The sequence below is a fragment of the Anabrus simplex genome, chromosome 2 (assembly GCF_040414725.1).
Source record: "Anabrus simplex isolate iqAnaSimp1 chromosome 2, ASM4041472v1, whole genome shotgun sequence".
Classification (NCBI taxonomy): domain Eukaryota; kingdom Metazoa; phylum Arthropoda; class Insecta; order Orthoptera; family Tettigoniidae; genus Anabrus; species Anabrus simplex.
Window position 1 is genome coordinate 982,437,729 of NC_090266.1, and position 26,945 is coordinate 982,464,673.

At 38.7% G+C, this 26,945-nt stretch overlaps 1 protein-coding gene across 12 annotated transcripts in view; it reads right to left on the minus strand.

Annotated features, from left to right (window-relative positions):
- AP-1gamma (adaptor protein complex 1, gamma subunit) overlaps window positions 1-26,945 on the minus strand; it is a 792,649-nt gene that overhangs the window by 421,236 nt on the left and 344,468 nt on the right. For 11 of the 12 annotated variants that reach the window (XM_067141823.2, XM_067141830.2, XM_067141832.2 and 8 more), the window contains one exon: window positions 14,221-14,238. The exons of the other annotated variant lie outside the window; for it this stretch is intronic. In XM_067141823.2, coding sequence (XP_066997924.1) covers window positions 14,221-14,238 — 18 coding nt within the window. The remainder of the gene's footprint in view (window positions 1-14,220; window positions 14,239-26,945) is intronic. 12 annotated transcript variants of the gene reach the window in all.

Genomic DNA, 26,945 nt, shown 5'->3' on the forward strand with positions numbered 1-26,945 from the left:
TCTTTTCTTTCAACTTGTCTAGATCCCATCTTTTTGCATTCTTTCCTTTCTTCAATTTCTTCAACTTCAGGTGGCATTTCATGACCAACAAGTTGTGGTCAGAGTCCACGTCTGCTCCTGGGAAAGTTTTGCAATCCAACATCTGATTTCTGAATCTCTGCCTAATCATAATGAAGTCTATTTGATACCTTCCAGTGTCTCCAGGTCTCATCCACGTATACAGCCATCGTTTGTGGTGTTTGAACCAAGTATTGGCAAGGACTAAATTATGATCAGTGTAGAATTCAACCAGCTGACTTCCTCTTTCGTTCCTTTGTCCCAATCCAAATTCTCCTACTGAACTACCTTCTCTTCCTTGGCCTACCACTGCATTCCAGTCTCCCATCACAATTAGAATCTCGTCACCTTTTACATATTGTATTAAATCTTCTATCTGCTCATATATTCTTTCGATTTCTTCATCATCCGCTGAACTAGTAGGCATATAGACCTGCACTATTGTGGTGGGCATTAGCTTGGTGCCTATCTTGACGACAATAATTCTTTCACTATGCTGGTTGTAGTAGCTTACCGGCTGCCCTATTTTCTTATTCATTATTAAACCAACTCCTGCATTTCCCTTGTTTGATTTTGTGTTGATAATTCGGTAGTTGCCTGACCAAAAATCTTGTTCTTCCTGCCAACGTACTTCACTTATACAAACTACATCTAACCTATCCATCTCTCTTTTCAGATTCTCTAACCTACCATAACGATTCAAACTTCTAACATTCCACGCTCCAACTCGCAGAATGTCAGTATTCATCTTCCTGATGATCGCCCCCTCTCGTGTAGTCCCCACCCGGAGATCCGAATGGGGGACTAGTTTACCTCCGGAATATTTTACCCGGGAGGAAGCCATCATCAGTGCATCATTCATACAGAGAGAGCTGCATGTCCTCGGGAGGTAGTTACGGCTGTAGTTTCCCATTGCTTTCAGCCGGGTAGCAGTATCAACACAGCTAAGCCATGTTGAGTATTATTACAAGACTGTATCAGTCAATCATCTAGACTGCCGTGCTTGCAACTACCGAAAGGCTGCTACCCCCCTTTCAATGAACCATTCGTTAGTCTGGTCTCTCAACAGATACCCATCCAATATGGTTGCACCTGCGGCTCAGCTATCTGCATCATTGGGACACGCAAGCCTCCCCACCGCGGCAAGGTCACGTGGTTCGCAGAACAAAAACGCCCTCTACTCAACATCTTAGAGAATTTTTACATTAGTATAGATGATTTTTCTTCAAAATGGCGCCCGGTAATGACGACGTAGTGTTTTATTCTCCGAGTAAATTAACCGTAAAATGTGACGAAAACTGCGGAAAATGTCGAAGATTAGTGAAAAATGGAGTGTTGTGTGATTCATGTGATCGATGGTGGCATTATAAGTGCGGAAATTGCCCTAGAAACGTAAAAACTAATGAAAATGTTGACTGGATTTGTGAGCAGTGTGTTCGGAATGTTGTTGTTGGGGACGGCGTTGACGAAGCATCGAAAACAGTCGATGAAGAATATAAAAGTGCATTAGAAATTATAAACATTCTAAAAAAGGACAATGAGACTCAAACTTGAAAATCAAGAATTAAAAGAAAGATTGCGATCGCTAGAATTTGGGACTGACCATTCTTCGAGTGATATACCGGTACAAGTAACAAACTCGAGCACGTGGTGTCAAGTAGTTCGTGGATGGCCGGCTAAGAAGAAATCTACAACTGAAATTCCGGAAATAAACATCAGAAATAGGTTTTCTGCCCTAAATAATTTAATTCTGGAAGAAAGTGATCGCGCGCTTGAAACCAAATCATCACGATCCGCTGCCGTTGCCGTGCCCAGTTTTAAATTTAGGCCTAGAATTCAGATTCAAGACCCAGTTAGGCCTAAATCAGCGAAGGTAGCTGTGTTTGGTGATAGCCAAGGAAGGGGAATTGCGGGAGTGATTAACGACGAGAATATAGCAGCAACCGGGGAAATATATCCAAGAGCTTCTATCAGCAGTGTTCTGGAAAACGTAGAAGCAGCAACTAGGAACTTAGGGAGCGGCGATGCAGTGCTTATCATCGGTGGGACGAACGACGTAGCTCACGACGACGCCAAGAATGTAAGATCACAACTTAAACATACACTAGGGAAGCTGACCCACACTAACATTTTTGTAGTGAACGTGCCCCCACAGGCATGATTTGAGTAGAGACTCGTGTGTGAACATTGAAGTAGACAAGGTCAATACAGATATTGTTAAAATTTGTAAACATTTTCGGAATACTCAGGTTATTGAATGCAGCAGTTTTGAGAGATACTGTTATACAAAACATGGCCTCCATCTAAACAATTCAGGTAAACGAAAGATAGCAAATATTTTTCTAGATTTTATTAATCTTAAGATATGTACTGTAAAACAGGCAACTCCCTTGAGTTATAATATTGACCAGGAAAACTAGTAGAAAGAGCCAGCTGTACTGCAAGCTGGCTCAGTCAACTAGAAAAAGAAACTCAGGATAGTAAGGATCAATGCTTTACTTCTCGCAGCCCAGCACTCGCTACATTCAGCTGCGCGCGGAACGACTGTCGTTTGTTTACACGCTCGCAGCCTTCTCGGCAAGGATGTTGTGAAGCTATGCTCAGAGCTGCCAACCTCTGTACGGAGGAACTAATGAGTGAGATGCTTCGATAGCTGGTGGCAAGACGATTAGTCTGGACGGTTAGGATTCTTGCCGTGGACAAGACGATTGGTCTGGACGGTTAGGATTCTTGCCGTGGACAAGACCATTGGTCTGGACGGTTAGAAGCCGCGAAGCGGCCTTAGGCCCCTAGTTTCATGTGGAAACACGATTGGTCTGGACGGTTAGGATTCTTGCCGTGGACAAGACGATTGGTCTGGACGGTTAGGATTCTTGCCGTGGACAAGGCCATTGGTCTGGACGGTTAGAAGCCGCGAGGTGGCCCTATGCCTCTAGTTTCATGTGGAAACACGATTGGTCTGGACTGGTTCTTGCCGGACGGTTAAAGCCGCATTGTAATTTTACATGGTGTTTTTTTTTGTTTGTGCTTTTATTCAGCCGGGGTTGGTGACGCAATGTATTTATCAGCATTGATGGCAATGACGTCACATTCCGTTCACCATGACCAATGAGAATGCAAGAAACTACTTGAGCCATGGACGATGGCGGCTACTGCTCTTTATTAGGTTATAAAAGTAAATATATTTCTCGGGGCGGGCTGGTGGGTTCCTAGACATGGCAATGAACACATCTCTCCTCTAAAACGAATTCCAAGTAAGATTTACATTATTTTCACTTCCCTATAATGTTATAAACGTTGGGCTGCGGGAAGTAAAGTTTTACCCTGTCAAAGTGTAGTAAATAAACAATTAAAATTCGGTACATTGATGGAATCTTACGAGACTGATGTGGTGATAGGAGTGGAATCGTGGTTGAAAGACGGGGTGGGTAATAGAGAAGTATTTCCAGAAGGGTACACAGTCTATCGTAGAGACCGAGATAAAAAGGGAGGGGGTGTTTATTCTGGTGAAGGAAACTTACTGTTCACATGAATGGTTTACCGATGAAAGGGATGAAATATTAGGGATAAAATTAGTTTGTGATAATATGAAGGAGGTGGGAATTATAGGAACATACAGGCCTGGAAGAGATGAAAGAGACATGGAAATCTTTGAGAAAATAATAGATTATACTCGTAAAAACAATAATAATGATATGGTAATAATTGGGGGAGATCTAAATTTGCCTGAAGTAGAATGGAATGGAGCTGCAAGTGAAGCCCATGAACAGAAACTGGCAAATAAGTTAATTTGGGAGGGAGGATTTACACAAGTAGTACAAGAACCGACTCGTCTCAATAACTTACTAGATGTATTCTTGGTTAAACCATGGGAAATTGTTGATAAAACTGAGGTAATTGAAGGAATATGAGACCATAAGGCTGTAATAATGGATGTAGGACTCGTACCAAAAAGGCTTAATAAGAGGGTTACACAAGACAAGAAATTGTACAGAAAAACTAAAGTTGATGAATTTGGGACTTACCTTAAATCACAATTCAGTTGTTGGATAAGTGAAGGGAGTAACGTGGATACATTTTGGGCTAAATTTAAAAGAATTGTAGCAGATTTTAGAAGGCAGTGAAAGACAAGAGACAAAAGAAATAACAGAAAAAAAGAAAGTAGGAACCCGATATCGCGAATTCATTAAGATGATGATTTTTTTTTTTTTGCTTGTAAAATCTTATTGTTGTACATACAGCAGTGTAAATAAATGCATTAAATATTGATTAGTAACCAAGAGTTATAAGCAGTAACATTGGTGATCTCCGACGTGATACAAATAACGGCAAGTTTTCGAAGTGTAGTGAAGTGAAACATAAAGAAGCCACCAATTAAACAACAGCACACTGTTACGTGAGTAGAAGTTCTCAGTCGCATTCATTTCATCATCCTGTGATGAATATCAATCTTAGGCCGTAGACTGTGTTGTAAATTGTAAACATGTACAATAGGAACTAACCACGAAATGGCAACCCAGGAAAACAAAGATATTCCAACCGTAGGCTGCGAAGCTAACAAGGTTAGCATAAAAATTCCTCCGTTTTGGTCTGAGAAGCCCGAAATTTGGTTTTTCCAAGTAGAAGCCCAGTTCAACATTTTTAATAGAATCACATCCGAAGAAACCAAATTTAATTACATAATTGCCCAACTCGAACCAAAATATATCGAGAATATTTGGGATATAATAACAGGACCAGGAACTGCTAAATATACGGCCGCCAAATCACGGCTCCTGGATATTTTCAAAGAGAGTGAAGATGTGAAAATCAAAAGATTGTTTACTGTTGTAGAGTTAGGAGATTACAAACCTAGTCAGCTTCTTAGAAAAATGCAGTCGTTAGCTGGAAAGGATGTGACTGATAAGGTTATTAGAACCCTTTGGCTAGATAAGCTTCCAGATTCGATAAAAAAAATATCCTAGTCGTGAGCGAAGAGTGCCTGGAGCGTGTCGCAGTGATGGCTGATAAGATGTTGGAGATGAACCCCCGCAATGACGTATTCAAGGTTGATATCCAAGACCCAAAAGGTACTATTATTAGTGAGTTAATTACTAGTATTGCTCATTTGGAACAACAAATCGCTACGATGTCCGTAGGACAACCCAGCAGTCGAAATCGTAGTCATCGCCGGCGAAGCTCTAGTCGTGACCGAAGCCGAAGTAGAAGAAGAAGAAGAAGAAGAAGATACGACCCAAAAGGCAAGTACTGCTATTATCACTTCCGATTTGGTCAACAATGCATTCCAGAGAAATGTAAACAGCCTTGCTCATGGAAGTCGTCGGAAAACTCCAACGGGCAGTAGAATTAGCGGCTAGTTCACCTGCCGAGAACCATGATAGAAGCCGCAAACACCGGTTATTCGTAACAGATAATAAAACAGGCCTGCGGTTTCTAGTTGACAGTGGGGCAGATGTGTCAATAATTCCACCAAGGAACTGTGATCGAATCGATGATTCGTTTAAACTTTATGCTGCCAATGGTACTGTAATTCCAACTTATGGTATCAAAACCCTAACTCTGGATTTAGGTTTACGCAGACAATTTCAGTGGCCATTTGTAATTGCTAAGGTCAAGAAGGGTATATTAGGAGCAGATTTTTTAAACGAATTTCATTTATGTGTCCATATTCGTAACAAACAATTAACAGATGGCGTAACCAAACTTAAAAGCAAGGGTGAGGTTATGTTCATTTCGGAAAATGAAACTATAAGTACAGTGAACAAAAGTATGCAATTTGCCGACTTGTTCAGGTCCTATCCTGAAATAACATCGCCAAATTTGGTACCAGAAAAGATTCCACATAATATTAAACATTATATCAATACCCAAGGAACTCCAGTTTATTCTAGAGCAAGACCATTAGCACCTCATCGGTTACAGCAAGCGAAACAAGAATTTCAATTTATGCTGGATCATGGAATCATCAGGCCATCAAAGTCAGAATGGGCTAGTCCTCTTCACTTGGTAAACAAGAGGGATGGATCACTTCGTCCATGTGGAGACTATAGGAGACTGAATGAACGAACAGTTCCAGACAGGTATCCTATTCCGAGACTTGAAGACTTTCATCACATCTTGGATGGTGCAACGATTTTTTCCAAAATTGATTTATTCAGGGCGTATTTTCAGATCCCAATAGCAGAAGAAGACAACCACAAAACTGCAATTATCACACCATTCGGACTTTTTGAATTTAATGTCATGAGTTTTGGACTTAGGAATGCCCCATCGACATTCATGCGGTTCATCCATGGTATTTTGAATGGGTTAAATTTCGTATTTCCGTACCTGGATGATATATTGATTGCCTCCAAATCAGTTGCAGAACACAAGCATCACCTACAGCTAGATTTAGAACGGTTGTCGAAGTATGGCCTCCATATCAACATGACTAAATCTGTAATAGCTGCAAAAGAACTTGAATTTCTAGGGTACCTGATTACACCAGATGGTTCGAGACCACTTCTTGAGAAGGTACAAGCAATCAAGGACTATAAGTTACCTGAGACCGTGCGTGACTTACGCACATTCCTCGGTTTGATCAACTTTTATCATTGTTATCTGCCAAATGCAGCAGAAACTCAAGCTATTCTACACGAATATTTGAAAGGAGCTAAGAAGAACGACAGCAGAAAAATTGACAGGACCGACGAAGCCAAGAAACAGTTTGAGAAATGTAAAGAAGACCTGATTAATGCTACATTCCTGACATTTCCAGTTCCAGATCTGCCTATAACCCTTTTCACAGATGCTTCTGATCAGGCTGTTGGAGCAGCATTACAGCAATATGAAGACACTGGTTGGAAACCTATAGCTTTCTACTCCAAAAAGCTTAGCAGTGCGCAGAAGAATTACAGTGCATATGATAAAGAATTGCTTGCAATATACCTTAGCCGTAAAACAATTCAGGCACCTCATTGAAGGTAGAGAACTTACCATTTTTACGGATCACAAACCAATCACCTACGCATTCCAACAAAAGAATGAGAAGGCTTCCCCTCGGCAACTATGGCATCTGCAGTACATCTCGCAGTTCACGACTGACATACGTCATGTCAGTGGCAGAGATAATGTGGTAGCCGATACCCTGTCAAGACTTCATGAAATTTCAGGAATTGATTATGAAGTCATAGCAAAGCATCAAGAAAATGATGAAGAGCTGAAGCAGTTACGACAAGACAGTACATCACTGAAATTCAAACAGTGTCAGTTAGTTTCTCAGTACATGTGGTGTGATGTCTCTACTAATAACATTCGCCCTTTTGTTCCAAAGTTATTTCGCACAAAAATTTTCACACAGATTCACGATATGGCACATCCTGGCGTGAAAGCAACAGTCAAAAACGTTGTTGCCAAGTTTATATGGCCAGGAATAAGAAATGATGTGCGTAAATGGGCTCAATCTTGCATTAGTTGTCAACAAAACAAAGTGACAAGGCACACTAAGTCTCCAGTTGGAAATTTCGAGCAACCAGATGATAGATTCAAAGTGGTTCATATAGATATAATTGGACCCTTGCCACGATCAGAGGGAAACATTTACTGCCTTACTTGCATTGATCGATTCAGCAGTTGGATGGAAATCATTCCAATGGCCAATATCACCTCCCAGTCAGTAGCAAGTTCATTCTACAACAATTGGATAAGTAGATTTGGAGTTCCAGAAGTAATTGTTACGGACCAAGGGAAACAATTTGAATCAGAATTATTTAGAGACTTAACAAAGCTCTGCGAGCGAAGGTGCAACATACAACTTCGTACCATCCCCAGGCAAATGGAAAAATAGAACGGCTACATCGTACTCTTAAAGCAGCAATTAGAGCACACAAGGACCCCAGATGGACTCAGAGCCTACCGACAGTTCTACTTGGTCTACGAGCAGCCATTCGAGAAGACTCCAACTACTCACTTGCAGAAATGATGTATGGAACCACCATCAGACTTCCTGGAGTGTTTTTCGAACATTCAGTGCAGTTACAGTGCAATCCAGATACCTTTGTGACCCAACTCCGGGATCACATAAAGCATCTTAAGCCTGCTAAACCTAGAACAGTGACATCCGGATCTACATTTATTCACAAAGACCTCTCTTGTAGTTCACATGTGTTCTTGAGGACAGACAAAGTTAAAAAATCCCTCGAGCCACCTTATGAAGGACCGTTCCGAGTGGTAAAGAGGCAGGACAAATATTTCACCATCAATATCAAGGGCAAAGATGTAAACATTTCCAATGATAGACTCAAACCTGCTTATATACTAGCAGATGAAGAAACAGAACGAGATACAGTGAGGAATCCTAATCTACCTCCTATAACACCCCGTTTCCGAAAAATACCGTGCCAACCAGAAACAGGAAAATACCTTCCAGGACAGTGAACGAGTCAAGACTACACGTAGTGGTAGAGTGATAAGATTTCCTACCAGATATCGGGACATTAATGACTTCTTAGGTTAGGTTAGCCTTTTGTCATGTACAGTTCATAAAAGTTTTCATTTTCTGTTAACGTAACTTAGTTACTGGCAGGAGAGTGATGTAGCAGATTTTAGAAGGCAGTGAAAGACAAGAGACAAAAGAAATAACAGAAAAAAAGGAAGTAGGAACCCGATATCGCAAATTCATTAAGATGATGTTGTTTTTTTTTTTTTTTTTTTGCTTGTAAAATCTTATTGTTGTACATACAGCAGTGTAAATAAATGCATTAAATATTGATTAGTGACCAAGAGTTATAAGCAGTAACAGAATCATTTGGGAAGGAGAGAAGAGATTTGTACCTGTTCAGAAGGGTAAAATGACCTCAGACCCTGTTTATTATACAAGGGAAATAAGAAAATTAAAAAGAAAATTTAGAATAGTAAACAGGAAAATCAAAGAGGGTAGGGAGAGTAGAGAAACTAGAAAACAGCTAATGAGGGAACTGAATAGAGCGAAAAAGGAAGCAAAAGAGAATTATATGAATGGCATACTTCAAGAGGGTAATGACCACAAAGGGAAATGGAAAAAGCTGTATTCATATATCAGGAATCAAAAAGGAAAAGGAATCCAAATTCCTACAATGGTGGGAGAAGGGGGTGAACACTATTAAACAGATACGGAGAAAGCAAACCTATTTAGTAGGGAATTTAGAGATTCAGTAGATGATTGTCAAGAGTTGGAAACCGAAACAGAAGATGGAGAGGGAGAAAGACAGAGGGAAACAAGAAGCTTCTCATTCACAAACGAAGATATTTTCAGAGAAATCCAACTGCGTCAGCAAGGAAAAGCAGCAGGAAGTGATCAAATTACTGGGGAGGTATTAAAGACAATGGGGGTGGTACATAGTGCCTTATTTAAAATTTCTCTTTGCCTATGTCATAAATAATAGTGTAATACCAAAGGAATGGAAGGAATCTATAATAATACCAATTTATAAAGGAAAGGATGATAAAAGGAAACCAGAGAACTACAGACCAACCAGCCTGACCAGTATAGTTTGTAAAATACTGGAGAGTTTAATATCAAAGTACATCAGAGGAATATGTGATAAAAATTGGTTCATGAGGAGCCAGTATGGATTTAGAAAGAAATTTTCTTGTGAGGCACAACTGGTGGGATTTCAGCAGGACATATCAGATCAGTTGGATTCAGGAGGTCAGTTAGATTGCATAGCCATAGATCTCTCCAAAGCCTTTGATAGAGTGGAACATGGAACATTATTAAAAAAATTGGAGGGAATAGGATTGGACGTAAGGTTTACACGTTGGATAAAAACATATCTAAATTCAAGGGTTCAGAAAGTCAAAGTAGGAAATAATGTATCGCAGGAAGTTAAAGTTTGTAAGGGAATTAATATACGCAAACGATTTAGGGAACAATATAACATCAGAAATAAGATTGTATGCAGATGACATTATTGTTTATAGGGAAATAAATAACTTTGAGGATTGTTCAGAATTACAAAGGGACCTTGAAAGTATCCAACAATGGGTTGAAGAAAATAATATGAAGGTTAATGGAGCAAATCAACTGTTACAACTTTTACAAACAGGAGCTTTAAAACTGAATTTGAATATACTTTGGATGAGGTAGTTATCCCAACAGATGGCAAGTGCAAATACTTGGGTGTGAGATTTGAAAGTAATTTGCACTGGAAGGGTCATGTTGATGACATTGTTGAGAAAGCATACAGATCGTTACATGTCATAATGAGGCTACTTAAAGGATGCAACAAAGAATTAAAAGAAAAAAGTTACTCGAGTATGGTTCGTCCATTATTGGAATATGCAAACAGTGTTTGGGATCCTCACCAAGAATACCTAATAAAAGAAATAGATAGTGTGCAGAGGAAAGCAGCAAGATTTGTAACAGGGGATTTCAGGAGAAAGAGTAGTGTATCAGAAATGTTAAAGGAACTTGGGTGGGAAACTTTAAGTAAGAGAAGGGAGAAAACTAGACTTATAGGATTATATAGAGCCTATACAGGAGAAGAAGCATGGGGAGATATCCGTGAGAGGCTTCAGTTGGAAAATAATTATATCGGCAGGACAGATCACAAATATAAAATTAGAAGGAATTTTAGCAGAAGCGATTGGGGTAAATTTTCATTCATTGGGAAGGGTGTGAAGGAGTGGAACAGTTTACCAGGGATAGTGTTTGATCCTTTCCCAAAATCTGTACAGATATTCAAGAAGAGAATAAACAGCAACAGAGAAAATAAATGAAGTGTTAGAGGGCATTCGACCAGTGCAGGTTATTGTAAATAAAAAAGATGTGTGTGAATAAATTAATTCCATCCCCTGGTCTAAGGATTTTGGACAGCCAAAGTAGGGGACTGCCTGTAGGGGTGAAGTACAGTGGGGACTTCGAGGGCCCTGGGACCGCTACGGTAGCTGTGAAGGCCCTTCAGGAACTCTGAAAAGTGGTGGCAAAAGGGGCTCTGGTTAAGACGCAGCAGGTCGTTATGCTACTTAGGATCCAGAACGGGTAAAAAAAAAAAAAAAAAAGTAAATAAATGAATGCAATGTAAATATTAATCTTATACCAGTTGTATAGTATCACTTGAAGTAATTCCACATACTGTATATCAGTTGACTATATTTGTAAGTAGTACAGGAGATATTATAAGTAGAATTTGTAAACAATATAAATTTATTAAGGATGAGCTGTGTGTTTAATAGAAAACATTGTTAGCGTAAATTGTATATTGTATTATACGAAAATTTTCTTCTCTTGTTAATTTAATATTTAGTACTTGACAATAATGTATTTTAGTGTACCATTTGCCACCGAGGTAAACACCTCATTTGCAAATAAAGAGATTTTGATTTTGAAGGATCCAGCCCTCATCTTAAACAAGATAAAGGAAAAAGACAATATGGGAAACTTTCATTCCTATTATATTATTTTTAGTAAAAAACAAGACCAGAAAAATTCACAATTGTTACACTCAGTTTCAGTTACCACCCCCATACTCCCGCATACTCCCACACTCTCCCTAGTCCCTACCCATTTTCACACTCCACCTCCGCCTAAAAACATGTCGTAAGTTTCGACTGCGGGAGCATGTCAATCGAGAGCTGGACTCCGCAGTCAGAGAACACGGGTAATACAAGCGAGCCATGTAGCGTAAGTTACTTTCGTTCATATAAACTTAGCTTAAATATTTCCAGTCTGTCACCATTTAAAAAATTCTTAATGTGGGACTTTACAGACTAGAAAACAGACTGTTTAACTTCAATAATGACTTACATATGTCAACCTATGACTGAACACAATAATTAACTTAACAGCATACAGATATAAGTTGAACTGCATCAGGGGAGAACGAGAATAGTCCAACAAAAAGGCCTCCAGCTCAAAAACTGTTATAACGACAACCACCTCATATTTTTTTAAATTTTCATCATGCTTAAGGAAAAACCTTTTAACAAGCACTTCATATTGTGTGTCTAATGTTTTTAGCTTAATTATATATATTTTAATGAGGATGACCCTATGCCAGGTTGAAACATTTCTATCTAAATTTTCATCTTAACTGGATATAGTATTGAGTATTGACTGGGGAGCCTCTGTGGCTCAGGCGACAGAGCATCGACCTCTCACTGCTGGGTTTTGTGGTTCAAATCCTGGCCATTCCATGTGAGATTTGTGATGGACAAAGTGGAGGCGGGACAGGTTTTTCTCCAGGTATTCCCGTTTTCCGTGTCATCTTTCATTCCGGCAACACTCTCCAATATCATTTCATTTCACCTTTCACTCATTAATCATTGGCTCAGAGGAGTGCAACAGGCTTCAGCAGCTGGCACAATTCCTATCCTCGCTGCTAGGTGGGGGCTTCATTCATTCCATTCCTGACCTGGTCGAATGAATGGAAACAGGCTGCAGATTATCCTTGTCATTGAGTATTGAGTATTGACTACGAGGATAATCAACACAATTTTGTACAATTGTAAGGTTCTTTTCTGAGCTGACCTTTGTTGATAAGGTATTGTTTGTGTGCCAGAATTTAATTCAAACCAATAAGAGACTGGATTATGAAGGGCTGGTGCGACTAAGAAATAAAAAAGGAGGTTCTGCCAACATTAGACAACACACTATTGGAATGCAGATGCATCAGTACGCTTCTGTGCTTTAGGCTGTATTTCACAATTGACAGCAAATATGACAATTTCCCTCACTCTGCTCAATTGTGAACTCTAATATCTGTCCTCACCAAGCAAATACAGGAAGTCAGGTACCTATTATACAAATGGGCAGGAACAGCAGCACTGCAGTCAATGTTTACCGTACGTGACCTGTGCATGGCACAAACCATGTGCACCATTACCACAAAGCCACATGCAATTCAAAGTGATACGAAGTGATTTACACATTCTGGATGAGGAGGAGAAAAAAGAAGACAACAGAAAGATTGGCAGGTGCTGAATCATGTTCAATTGTTGCAACAAGAAATGAAGGAAACCTTTTGAAGCAGACAGTTATGTAAGTGATAGAAACAGAATTTGGGGAATCCAACAAATTCTAGATAAAAGTAGAAGTCAAGGTGCAAAGAATTCCGTTTAGTACTATTTGCAGGCGACAAAGACACTAGACCGAACAATTCTCGAAAGAAACATTCAAATTAGATTTGTAATGATCTGCATCTCGTAGTTTCTGTTAGTGAATATACCGAGTCCTACGGGACTACTTTCATTGGAAGCAGTTAAATATATATATATTTTGCACAAGGAATAACTTCATACAGTGAAGTCCAGAAAAACATTGTAATTGTATTATAAGAGTTGTGAAGCTCTCAGAGTTTGACATCTTCAATGATTATGCTAAGAGCAAAACGTTAAATATTAATGTAATTAATGTACAGTATAATCAAATTTCTCCATACATTTATAAATTGCTACAATTTTTCTTATTATTTTCTGCAAATCTGAAATCTCTAGTATGTCCACTTTGGAGCAAACAACAGAGGGTACTAATAAAATATGTTTATCATACATAATGGATGACTTAATAAAGTTAGAAATGTTCCAATATATTTTATCAGTATGCACATCTAATTGAGACTGAACTGTAACCAGTCTTGTTAATTCAGACGATTTGTTCTTTTATGGTTTCCCATCATTATGGTCATCAAGAAAGAAATTAGGGTAGTTCATAAACAATTCATGCAAAATTGAAAGACGTAACTTCAATAATAGAAGTATTTATTTTTACAAAAAAAAAAAGGGGGGGGGGGAGTTCCTTTCGCATTCCAGATTAATCAGAAGATCAAGTTCCAGGTTAAGAGGATTTTATCACACTATATTACAAATTCAGAAAAAAAGTGGAGAATAGCCAAGTCTGTCACAGAAATAATCAAGAATCACAAACAATGCTCTCACAACAGATGCAGTCAATAACCGTTAGCAGTCAGTATAGGGCGGTGCGCATCATTTTCTTGTTAGAAGCGTTCTTGAGAAGTAACAACAACAACAATAGCTGAATTATGCCATAACCTATTCACAACTAAAATGCGATTGTAAGATGCACCTTTGTAAGCTATAATCACTTGTACTCCAAATTAAAACTAAATAAGACGTGCAAAACTAACAAAAGTTGCATGTAAGCACCGAGTGAGAAAATAACACATAATTAATTGTGTTCTTTACCTCACGGTGGCCGGAATCCTAAACACGGGAATGGAAAAAGAATTCACACATTAGAATTGCAATTCATTAAAAGGAAAACTGACAGTCTGACACAGTGAGGATTTTCTAACATAATAATAAGCTGAGAGTACATATCTAATATACACATACTGCAGTCAAAAGAAAAAGGATCAGTTAAAGTATACAAACTCCATTTCTAGAATAGAACTCTGAACACATACAAAATCATCCTTGAATTTATGAATTGCAAACAAATATTCCATCAAAAGAAGGGAAAAGAAAGCATCTTATCACTAATAAGTCAAGACTTCACTAGGTACAAGATTGCTTTTACAGACAGAAGGTAAAGTTTTTGTCACAAAATAAAAAAATAAAGGCTACATGGAAAGTACTGTCATACGCACCACTGATATCTCTTAACTTTAACCAGTTTTTAAAATCATAACCTTCAACAATTCTACAGAGCATCCAACTGAAAAATGAATTACAGCAGTAAGGAGAGGTTCAGCAGTACAACTCAAGCAAGAGTAATGGAAATACCACAGCAACTATGTGCTCAAGCAGACAGAAGTGAAAGGATTGAAACTAATTTAAAAAAAAATATTTTTAACTGATATGTAATATGGGAACAATTTGTTGTCAATATAAGTACTGAACTTAGTTGTACCTTGCAATCAGGTTCAACTTAACTTCAATGCTGATCCACATGATACTGTCCCAGTTTTAACTTACAATGTTATAAATTCTTTAAATTCTATCTCACTTGAGAATCTCTCAAAATTCCATTGTCCGGGCGAGTTGGCTGTGCGGTTAAGGGCGTGCCACTTGTGAGCTTGCATCCAGGAGATAGTGGGTTTGAACCCCAGTCAGCAGCCCTGAACATGGTTTTCCATGGTTTCCCATTTCCATACCAGGCATACCTTAATTAACGCCACAGCTGCTTCCTTCCCAATCCTAGCCCTTTCCTATCCCATCATCGCCATAAGACCTATCTGTGTCGGTGTGACGTAAAGCAAAGAAAAAAAAAATCCATTGAAATAAGGCTACTTCAACATGTTACTTGCAACAATTACTTAGGATTCAGAAAGAATAGCTAGAATTGATGAAAAATGAAGTTTTGACAAGTTGAATTTAATCTTAAATGCAGTTGAAATTTGGAACCTCATGTTATATTATTGGAATAAACAACTGTAAAATGAATTATTCATAAAGGATAATTTCCTCACAGAAAGAGGTCGGTAACACTTGTTCACAGTATATCAGAGGAATAAGGTTAGGTTAATCTTTGGAAGAGAAAGTAAAGACATGCTGCAATGCTACTTTGAGTTCCTGCTTCAGAGGGACATAAGTTTTCACTCCTACCTCATTAAAACAGTGCAAAGCTACTGTGGGTTTTTTTTTTAAGTCAAGCAGGGCATGAAATATTATGTAAAAGTAGCTGGTATAAAAGCTGGCTGCTAATCTATTTATTCATACAATTTTTTCCTGCAGTGCACAGATAAGAGATCCCTTTCAGTTCCACAAAACTTGCCATACAGTGAAACTGTAGAAGGGATAATGGAAAAAAGAAGACAGAGGAGGACAAGGAGGATTGCATTCATCCACATCCCAACAAATTACTTTAAAACATGCACATTCTACCCTGATTTGAATCATATCATGAAGTGGATACATAATAAAATGAACAACTTCTCACTAATACATTTAGAGAACTTGCTCCTATCTAAAGAAGCAATCAATTTGTTCATCAGGTGACAAATATACTTCTGTTTCTGTATGGTATGTGGTGTAATTTTTCACTGATAAAATGTTTAGCATTCAGAAAAAGTAAAGAAACATCATCATGGACTGATATACACTGACTTCAGATATAATGCACTTCCACAATAAAGGGTACCAGAGATAGTCAGCATGTTTCTTATATACAGAAGAAGAAATAAATTAACATTTCATGCTTAACAATTTATCCAGCCATTTGAAATGTGAGAGAAATCTGAGCAAGTCGGATCACAGACTTTCCAGTTTACCCATGAATGCTCCAAGTATTCGAACAATACTTCAAAAAAAACATTTCCTCTGGAGTCCCAAGATACTGAAAGATCGAGATTCAATTTCTGGTCCGATCCTGCTTTCTTCCAGTACACAACTTCCTGTAATGACCTGATACCTGAGTAAGCCTTTGTAAATTTGCAGAAACTTTCCTCCAAATCTAATTTATGAAATACAGGGCGAGACCCACAAGGGTTGGCGCCTTTCTAACAAGCCACGACAATAAATGAGAGCAAGGATGATATCATACAGTTACTGTACACCTGTAGAAAACCCTTCAATCTTCCATCAAAGGACAATTGAGGAGTGGAAATGGAAAACAACGTAAGTGCCGCAAATGCCATTTTGAGGTTTTTGTTACGACATGAGATTGTGTATGTCATAGAATGAATCATCATGAAATCATGAAATTTATTAATCAAGATGAGATTGTGTGTTGTGGTGATCCCTCTGGAAAGGATTCATGTACCAGAAACATTTATATTCGTTCCAAGCACGGTACGAAGATAGCAATAGCATTTCAAGCAGACACTAGTACCAGTGACCATAGCCTGGAGAGTGACCCAAGTGCCTAGGGAGGTCCAGTTGTCAATGTGTGTAGTGCCGCAGCTCGCATCGCATCACATCATACTAGCCAGTGCTGTTATAGTGGTTGTGTGACACATTACTACATTGCATGTGTGTAATGCAGATAAACTGACACGGAACCCCATACATCTCGGAAGGTTTACAAATCAACGATAAACAAAGAGCGTAAGGAGAAATGTACTGCTGGTAAACCTTGCACAACATCTACAGGTTGTGAGATTCCTGGCAAGAAAACGCCATCAGAACAACTTACATGTAAGTGTAAATATGCTTGTAAGACGTTACTACGCGAGTACAGGGAGAGTCTGTTCACCGAGTTCTACACTTTGGGCGAAAATTAGCAAGGTACATACCTTTTAAATAGACTGGAACTTGTGAACGTAAACAGAAGACGACACGGAACATACAACCATCCATCAGAAAGTAAGAGACAAGTAACAGTGTACTACAGTGTCCCTAACAGAAGAGGTGAGCATGTGCAAGTGAGCAGTAAGACGTTCAAGGACACTTTTACTGTGACAAATCGGTGACTTCAGACACTTGAAGAAAAGAAAAAGAAAGGTGTTTTTTATGTAGACGGAAGGGGGAAAAGCGAGAGCTCAAACAGGCATAAGGTTAAGTTTACCACTAATGACAGGGAACTGGTGAAAAACCATATAAATTCCTTTCCCATGGAATGCAGTCATTACGGTACGAAGAAATTGCAGAAAGAATATCTCAGTCCAGATTAAGTTACCACCGACTGTTTACTGCGTTCAATGAAAAGTACAATTAAAAATAGGAGAGGATTTCCACCAATCAATACTTATTTATTGTATATATTAAACTACAGAAGCAAGAATTTTACATCACTCTAGATCAGTACACGAATCCAAATTACAACATAAATGAAATCACAGAAAAAACTAACATCATCTTCAATACAGTTATCCCCGGCCTAAAAAACCCTTACCTTAAGTTAATCGATAAACAGAACGCAACAAGCAACAGAAAAACACCAAACAACACACCCAGCTCCATCCCTACCCCCACAACAACAACTCTCCCTACCCCTCCTTCCCTTCCCCTCACAGCAGCTAGTATAAGCCCAAGAAGAACACAAAGGAGTACATTACAAGCTCGCATGTCAAACACAACTCAGCTACACCAACAACAGTAAGTACATATTCCAATTCACACACATAACCCTTAGACATTCCTCCACACAATATCACTTATAACTCAATCTTATCTTCCACAGATAAACATAACATCATTGCACAGCTACAAATGGGAAAGGAGCCACTACTTTGAAACCAATGTCATCCAAATTTACGGACGCCAAAAAGACAACATGAATTGGTTCTAATAAAAGGGCAACACACACAGCAGAGCAGAACATATTTTACTTGAATTTCATCCATACATTTGGCACTTTTTTAAAATTGAAAGTGTTTTATCTCACATACGCACAGGAAGACAAAACTTTTATCCATGCAATTTTACAAACTCCAAGAATAGCAGCTGAAGTGTACAACTGTGAATAAGACTTAAATACGGAAGTTAGTCGATGTATTGACCACCAAGCAAGAACGAATGTTCATATGCATGAAGTGTTTTTTTTTAAATATATATTGTTTTTATCTTGTACATATATACAAGTTAGTTTAGGAAAAGACGTGTTTTATACACTAGTTTTAAGACCTTCAACATTTTAGACATACAGTTGCAATATTGTACAGAATGACATACACGCCAGTTCACGCTAAGACGTGCCCCATTTGTATGTAACTAAATGTACATCATCATCATATGGCATTCCTTCAACACCACAATCTTAATCAAAGCTTCATTATATAAATATGTATGTATGGTTCAGCTGAAGATGACCTTGAATATGAGGTCGAAACCGGTCCTGTAGTTTAATACATACAATAAATAAGTATTGATTGGTGGAAATCCTCTCCTATTTTTAATTGTGCAATTGTCAATACGGAAATGAAGATTATAGAATACGACAATGAAAAGTATCCAGACAATAAGATGACATGCAAATACTATTGCGGCATCTTCAAGACCGATTTTAAAACACTCTCCGTTGATCAACCCAGAATAGGCACTGCAGACCGCTGTGAAAGTCACGTCTTCAGAGTCGGAACGATGTAAGGCCAACAGTGAACTACAGCTACATATAGAGCGAGCGGGAAAACACAAACACCAATAAAAAGTTATATCTGTGATTCTCAGTTACCCACCAGTAATACCTGCACAGTGAGTATGTATATGCAAAGGTTCTGTTTGTTCTGACCATCACACATTCCAGTATGTTTCACTCACGACAACTAGCTTGCTATAATCAATGTATATATGATTCAGGCACCAATGACCGTTTCATGTGCTTGTGGGATGGAGTGAGCGGAGGTTGGGGGCGGTAATGAAATATCAACTTGTTTATTCAAAGTGATGACGTCCAGATATAGAAACAAACGACATGTTGTTGGTGTGACAACTGCGCATCACAAAACAAAAACAGGATGATGATAATGACACTCATTTATTTAGTTGCTAAAGACCATTTTGATACTGAGAATCCACAGCCTGTTTCCAGTCATTCGACCGGGTCAGGAATGGAATGAATGAAGCCCCATCTAGCGGTGAGGATAGGAACTGTGCCGGCTGCCGAAAACCTGTCGCACTCCTCTGGGCCAATGATTAATGAATGACGGATTAAATGAAATGGTAATGGAGTGTGTTGCTGGAATGAAAGATGACAGGGAAAAACGGGAGTACCCGGAGAAAAACCTGTCCCGCCTTTGCTTTGTCCAGCACAGATTTCACATGGAGTGACCGGGATTTGAACCATGGAACCCAGCGGTGAGAGGCCGGCGTGCTGCCGGCTGAGCCACGGAGACTCCATTTTGATACTATTGATTTAAATTTCTTAGTGTCCAGACATAGCTTCATGACATGTGACAGGGACTTCGGTCTCACTGAGAAAAGGAAACACGTAATGAAAGCCATGATCCCAGATGAGCTAGAGGCCGTTATTAAGTCTGCAAGACCAAAAAAACCATTCACGATAGTTAAAATGGGTGAAGATGATTGGTTTGAGTTGGAGCTCTCGCCAACAATTACATCAACACTACAAAGCTGCAGTTCAGTAAAGCCTCACAAATTAGAGTGAGTAACTGACACCCACAAGTAACACGTCAGAACATCATTTGATACTGATTGGATGTCTTACAAAATATTTAAGAAAACAAAGAAAATGTGGGGGGCTTCCTCCACCATCACAGCTTCCCCGTGTGCAGAAGCATCATCATATAAGCGCAGAAAAGAAGAAGAATCTGCTGGCACTCTGTTACTACTTAGATGTAAAGTATAGAAATTACTATCATCAGCTGTATCGAGAAGAAACCATGTATAGTGTAACATTCTTCTGCGGATAGTATCCACTTCATAACACGTCCTCCACATATTGTATGTTTCGTTTCATAATGATGATTACAGTGTTCTTTAACATGTTTTATGCTGTATAGGAAAGATAATTGGTGTGTCGTTCAGTTACAAAACGTGCACAATCGTAAAACTTAACTGGAAATGAGTCATTTGTTTACCCTTTTCATTTTAGATAGTATGTAGGCTTACATCACAATGCATGAGAGATAAAATGTGATGAACACATACATATACTACTGAATAAAATGCTCCTAAATGCACTGAGTACGTTCCAAAACAGAATGATAGGTCATTCATTATTGTGTTGCATAATGAACTGGAAAACGTCACATGAGCCAGCAGAGGGAAATAAAGAACAACGTAAGTGCCATATTCTTGACAGTAATCGTTCTGTCCGTATTTCTCCACTAGGTACCTTCTGGCACTTACGTCGTTTTCCATTTCCACTCCTCAATTAGATAGAAAAACAATGAAAACTTAACCCATTACAGCATGTTGAAAATGCTCTCTCTCAGCCTGTAGATAAAGAGTTGTAGCATGTGATGATACTCCAATTCACTCTTGGCAATTCAGCCTCATGAATCTTCAAGTTTTTTCTATAAATTGAATTTTTCAGTTCTCTCCTGGTGTGGGGGTTACTTCCATACACAATCTTTCAAACTACCCCATAAATACAAGCCACAGGGTTTAAATCAGCAGAGCGAGAGATGGCCATAAACCTGCACTAATTATTCTCTTCTCAAAAACATCACATACAGCATCATTGAATTATGAGCGATATGTGCTGTAGTCCTATCTTGCTAGATATATCCGAGCGACCCTCCCTGTTCAGTCAGTTGAGAAAAAAACCTTGTTCAATATTAATTCTATGCATCAGTCAGATTAATGGTGTCATTACAAAAATTGGCTCTACAACTTATTTAGCACCAATAGCCCACCAAATGTACTTTAAGGTCATGAACATCACACTAACACATCAAAGGTTTTTGGTGATGCAAGAACGGGAAAGGGCTAGAATTGAGATGGTAGCAGCCATAATTGAGGTACAGCCAGGACTGAAACTGGGAAACCAAAGAAAACCATCTTCAGAGCTGCCCGAGGTGGGATTGTATGTTGGACACACTGGTGGACGGTTGGTGACAAAGTAGTTAATACAGTTAATACCTATTACGAGATGGTTGGTTGTGTGTGTGGTTGTGAGATCTGTTTAGTGAAATAAATATTGGTGATATAGTGTTTGTAGCAATCAAGATTAGCAGGTTTAAATTTTACACTGAGTAGTTCCATTGGTATATTCAGTAGATTACATATTGTATGTTAACATAGGATTGGTTTGGTTTGGGGAGAAAAGGAAATGATATTTTTAAAACTAAATTGGCCATCTAAAATTTGAAATCTTCAGAAAACCCACTCAGGCAGTCAACATGATCAGACAAGATTCACTGCACCCTGCCTCCCACAAAAAAAGCCTCTTTATAGCACGTTATATAGAGCCTTGAAAATTCCCATGTCCAAGAAAGCTTATAAAAAAGGAATTAACACCATGCACACTTTAGCATACTTTAATTGGTTTAACAGCACTCCGTTGACAAAATTCGCAATAAGATAAAAAAAATGAACTCACCACCACACTTAAAAAATAAAAGAAAGAGAATACTGATTTTGTCACCTTCACTTTCAACAGCAGTAACGTCTACCAAACCTCAAACATTAAAAAAAACAGAACCTCAATGTAGTTTTTAGAACCAACAACACTACTTCTAAACTTTCCTACAACACAAACACACTTAACATATCTAACAAACATTTGCAATTGACATGTAACCAGTGCAACGCCAGCTATATCAGTCAAACTGGGAGAAACTTTCATATCCGCTACAAAGAACATGTTAACGCGGCTAAATACAAAAGATTTTCCGCCATGAGTGAACACATGAAAGATCACAATCACTCATTCTCCACCATAGATAAAGATATAAATATCCTACATATAACCAAAAAGGGAACTTTATTTAACATTTTAGAAAACATTTACATAAACTTCAATCAAAAATCAAATCCCATCTATAATCTTAACGAAATCCAAGAAAAAACGAACATCTTGGTTGACACAATAATTGAGAAAGATTTTAAATTAAATCTGTCACAACACACATTACTGATCCGTCCTCCCATAATTCCACTCACTCATCCTCCGTTTCTCCCACCCAACACAACATCGGAACAGTTGCCAGTCAATGTGGAGGTCAACACCGATCCAACCTGACCTACACAAGCATAGGGCTGGAGGAAAGAGGGGAGTAATATTTTACGACTCCTCATACTATCTTTAACCTCTACCTCATTTTTCATTCTCGTACTCAGCTTTTCATTTCCACTTTCAGATCCTGGCTATACTTGTGTTCTCTGTGATGCAATAAAACAGATCTTTTTTTTAAAACTTCAATCAGTTTTCCAGGAACATGACAGATAAGAACATCTAACCGTCTTCTCTATTCTTTAAGAATTTCCTTCACCCAACCAATATTGTACAAAATACGGTTGGACCCACACTCACAACTTATTTTATTATATTTTATTTGAATCGATGTACATTTTTAACAGTTTCTGGTGTACTTGTTGAATATATTTTTTATATAGAAGCTATGTACATTTTGACAAACTCCAATTGCATTTGTTGACTACATGTTATCTCAGATTTTTTATGTATCACTGTTTTTTGTTCTATGTCTTCTCTATTATTTTTGCTAGGTCCAAACATGTGCAAGTATTTTAAACAACTATGTAACCTTCAAATAGACCATTAAATAAATGGCACAAGTATATTTAATAGGTTGATCTAATAGAGGCCTAATTGAATTCTTTTAGAATTTCATCATAGATATTTGAAGTCAATATGGTACTGGAATGATGTTTCTTACTTGAGGAGCTAATATTGATTCTTACCACTATTTAGTATGTATCAAAGTGAAATTTACCCCAAAAAGAATCCACTACAAGAAATCTCATCTTCAGAAGTTCGACACAAAAAAGATAAAGGAAACTAACAAAAGAAGTATGGGAAAAGGTAAAGGCGGACACCTGGCAACAGTTCCATGACAAGATCATTACGAGAGCTAAAGAGACGATTCCATTGAAGAAGAATAAGAAACACCCATGGTAGGACTGTACGTGAAGAAGCATTGGAAAAGCGAAAGAGAGCTTGTCAGAAATGTAACTGTAAGAAGTCACTAGAGACTCAACAACACTAGACAAGGAAGGAAGTGTCGAAAGTAATCAGACAAATGAAGAGGAGATACATGAAGGACCAATTGGAATCTATAGAAAAAGATTTCAGAGATCACAATATGTAAGACATCTACAGGACTTTCGCAAGAAGAATCCGAGGATACACCCCACAGAATTTATGTTTCTGAAAACAAGGCGGAAAGCTCGTGCTAAGTAGGATAATTGTAATGAGTTGGCTCGACATTTCTTTGAATTTCTCAATTGCCAGGAGCCAACAGTACGAAGGCCCAAAGAAACTCCCGTACACATAAACCCTGAATCTCCACCACCTACCAAGGAAGAAATCCAGAGACATATCTTCAGACTAAAAAAAAACAACAGGGCATCTGAAGAAGATGGCATAGTTCCAGAACTATTAAAGAACATAGGCCCAAATACACTCGAGGAGCTCACACCGATAATCATGGACATCTGGAAAAAAAGAAACTACCTGAAGAATGGAAATGTGCACTTAACCACCCGTTACATAAGAAAGGTGACAGAACGGATGTAAATAACTACAGAGGGATTTCTCTCGTTCAAGTCGCCTACAAGATTCACTCTGCGTGCCTTCTTCAAAGAGTACAAGAACAGCTTGAACACAAAATTGGAGAATATCAAACCGGTTTCCGACCTGGGCATTCCTGTGTTAAACGAGTTTTTAACTTGAAGGTGATATTGGGAGCCTCCATGACTCAGGTGGGAGTGCACCAGCCTCTCACCACTGGGTTCCGTGGCTCAAATTCCGTCACTCCACGAGAGATTTGTGCTGGACAAAACAGAGGCGAGACAGGGTTTTCTCCAGGTACTCCGGTTTTTTCTGTCATCTTTCACTCCAGCAACACATTCCAATATCATTTCATTCCATCTGTCATTCATTAATCATTGCCCCAGAGGAGTGCGACAGGCTTCGGAAGCCGTCACAATTCCCATCCATTCCATTCCTGACCTGCTCAAATGACTGGAAAGAGACCGTGCATTTTCAAGGTGGTATTGAAATATAGAGCAACCTGAAGCTCTCCGATTATCTGTAGTTTCGTCGACTTCAAGAAAGCGTACAATTCGGTTGATCGACAGTCTCTCTTCAACATCTTAGAAGAACAAGGTCTTGATGCAAAGACATTAAAACTAATCAAGGAAACACTCATGGACACAAAGTCAGCAGTGAAATTCATGGGTGAAGTATCAGAGCCATTTGCAATTAAGACTGGCGTGCAACAGGATGATGGATTGTCACCACTGCTTTTCATCCTTGTTCTAGATAAATTCATTTGAGAATGGGAGAAGGAATTGAAAGCTCAGAAGCACTGGAAATCCGTTCAAGTTGGACAGAAAGACGACAACATAAAGGTCAGCGTTGAACTTTTGCTGACGACTTAGCAGTACTAAAAGTGACATTTCAGCAATCAAACAGATTGAAGTCCTCAACTAATGTGCTGAGAAAACTGGACTACAAATCTCATTCGAGAAGACCAAGTTTATTTGCAGTAAATTCAACATTCACTGTCCAACCTTGTCGCAGACATCAGGAAATGAAGACTGAAATTCTATGGACCCATTCACAAACTATCATCTTCAAGGCTAACCCACAAGATTTTGACATATACTGAAAAAATGAAGACCGTACCTTGTTAGCAAGGTGAATCATAAATGTAACGTGTGATCCAACAGGGTCAATAATAATAATAATAATAATAATAATAATCATCTACCAGCTGTAATAAAATATTTAGTTTTAACCACATCCATATTGTTTCTGTTAACTTGTTGAAATTAAGATACTCGTGCAGTTTAGAATTGTGGTGGTGTTATTTTATTAGATGTCCGACTTGTTGGTTGAACGGTCAGCGTACTGGCCTTCGGTTCAGAGGGTCCCGGGTTCGATTCCCGGCCAGGTTGGGGATTTTAACCTTAATTGGTTGATTCCAATGGCCTGGGGGCTGGGTGTAAGTGTTGTCTTCATCGTCATCATTTCATCCTCATCACGACGCGCAGGTCACCTACAGGCGTCAAATAGAAAGACCTGCACCTGGCGAGCCGAACCCGTCCTGGGATATCCCGGCACTAAAAGCCATACGACATTTCATTTTATTAGATAGTGTAGTATCTTGCTTGCATTCTTTGCTGTTGTGTAATTCTTGTGTATTCATTTTGATATTCAGTAATTAACGGCAGTTTTCATAGGGTGGAGCAGGATAAAATAATAATATGCCTAAGTAGTATTGTAGTGTACTTATTTTATTAGTCAGTATATTGCTTACATTATTGTCACATGATACTTCTATAATATCGTAAAGAATATTTGTTTTGTGTGAATTTTTTAAATTCACAGAATAAGTTATTTTATTTTTGTTGTTTTTTCATTTTTCTGAAAAGAGGAGTAAAGAATTGATAAGGACTGCAGATGTAGGGACTGTGAGTGTAAGCAAGCTTTAAGGAGTATGAGGAAGGAGCTTAAGAATTTGAGGGAGATAACTAGGAACTGCATGGAGGACAGGCAGGCAGGAATGTCTCCCTCAAACAATATACACAATATGGTAGGTGTATAAGGGGCAGAATATGTTAATTTACTTTTGCTGATTTTTCATTTTTCCGTAATGAAGGTTAAAGAATGGCTAAGGAATGTTGATATAGGGACTGTGGGAGTGGGTGAGATTTAAGGAGTATGAGGGAGGAGTTTGAGAGTTTGAAGGAGATCATTAGGATCATCATGGATGACAGGAAGGAAGGTAGGTCTCCTTTAAATATGTACAGGATACAGATGGTGTATGAGAGAGATTGGAAGGAAAATGGGAAGTCGTACAAGTCACGTGGGCTGGCTTTACGTTGCACCAAAACAGATAGGTCTTATGGTGATGATGGGACAGGAAAGGGCTAGGAGTGGGAAAAAAGAGGTGGTGGCCATTCCGTACAGCCCAGCATTTGCCTGGTGTGAAAACGGGAAATGCCTTTTGATCGAATGCCTTTTCTAGATCTGCGAACGCCATGTGCGTGGGCTTGTCCTTCTTAATTCAATCTTCTCTGATCAGACGTAAAGTCAGGATTGCTTCACGTGTTCCTACATTTCTTCTGAAGCCAAATGGATCTTCTCCCAACTCAGCTTCAACTCGTATTTCCATTCTTCTGTAAATAATACGTGTTAAAATTTTGCAGGCATGAGATACTAAACTAATGGTGCGGTAGTTTTCACACCCGTCAGCACCGGCTTCCTTGGGAATAGGTATAACAACATTCTGCCGAAAATCGGATTGGACTTCTCCTGTCTCATACATCTTGCACACTAAATGAAATAACCTTGCCATGCTGGTTTCTCCTAAGGGAGTCAGAAATTCAGAGGGAATGTCATCCATTCCAGGTGCCTTGTTCCTATTTAGGTCACTCAC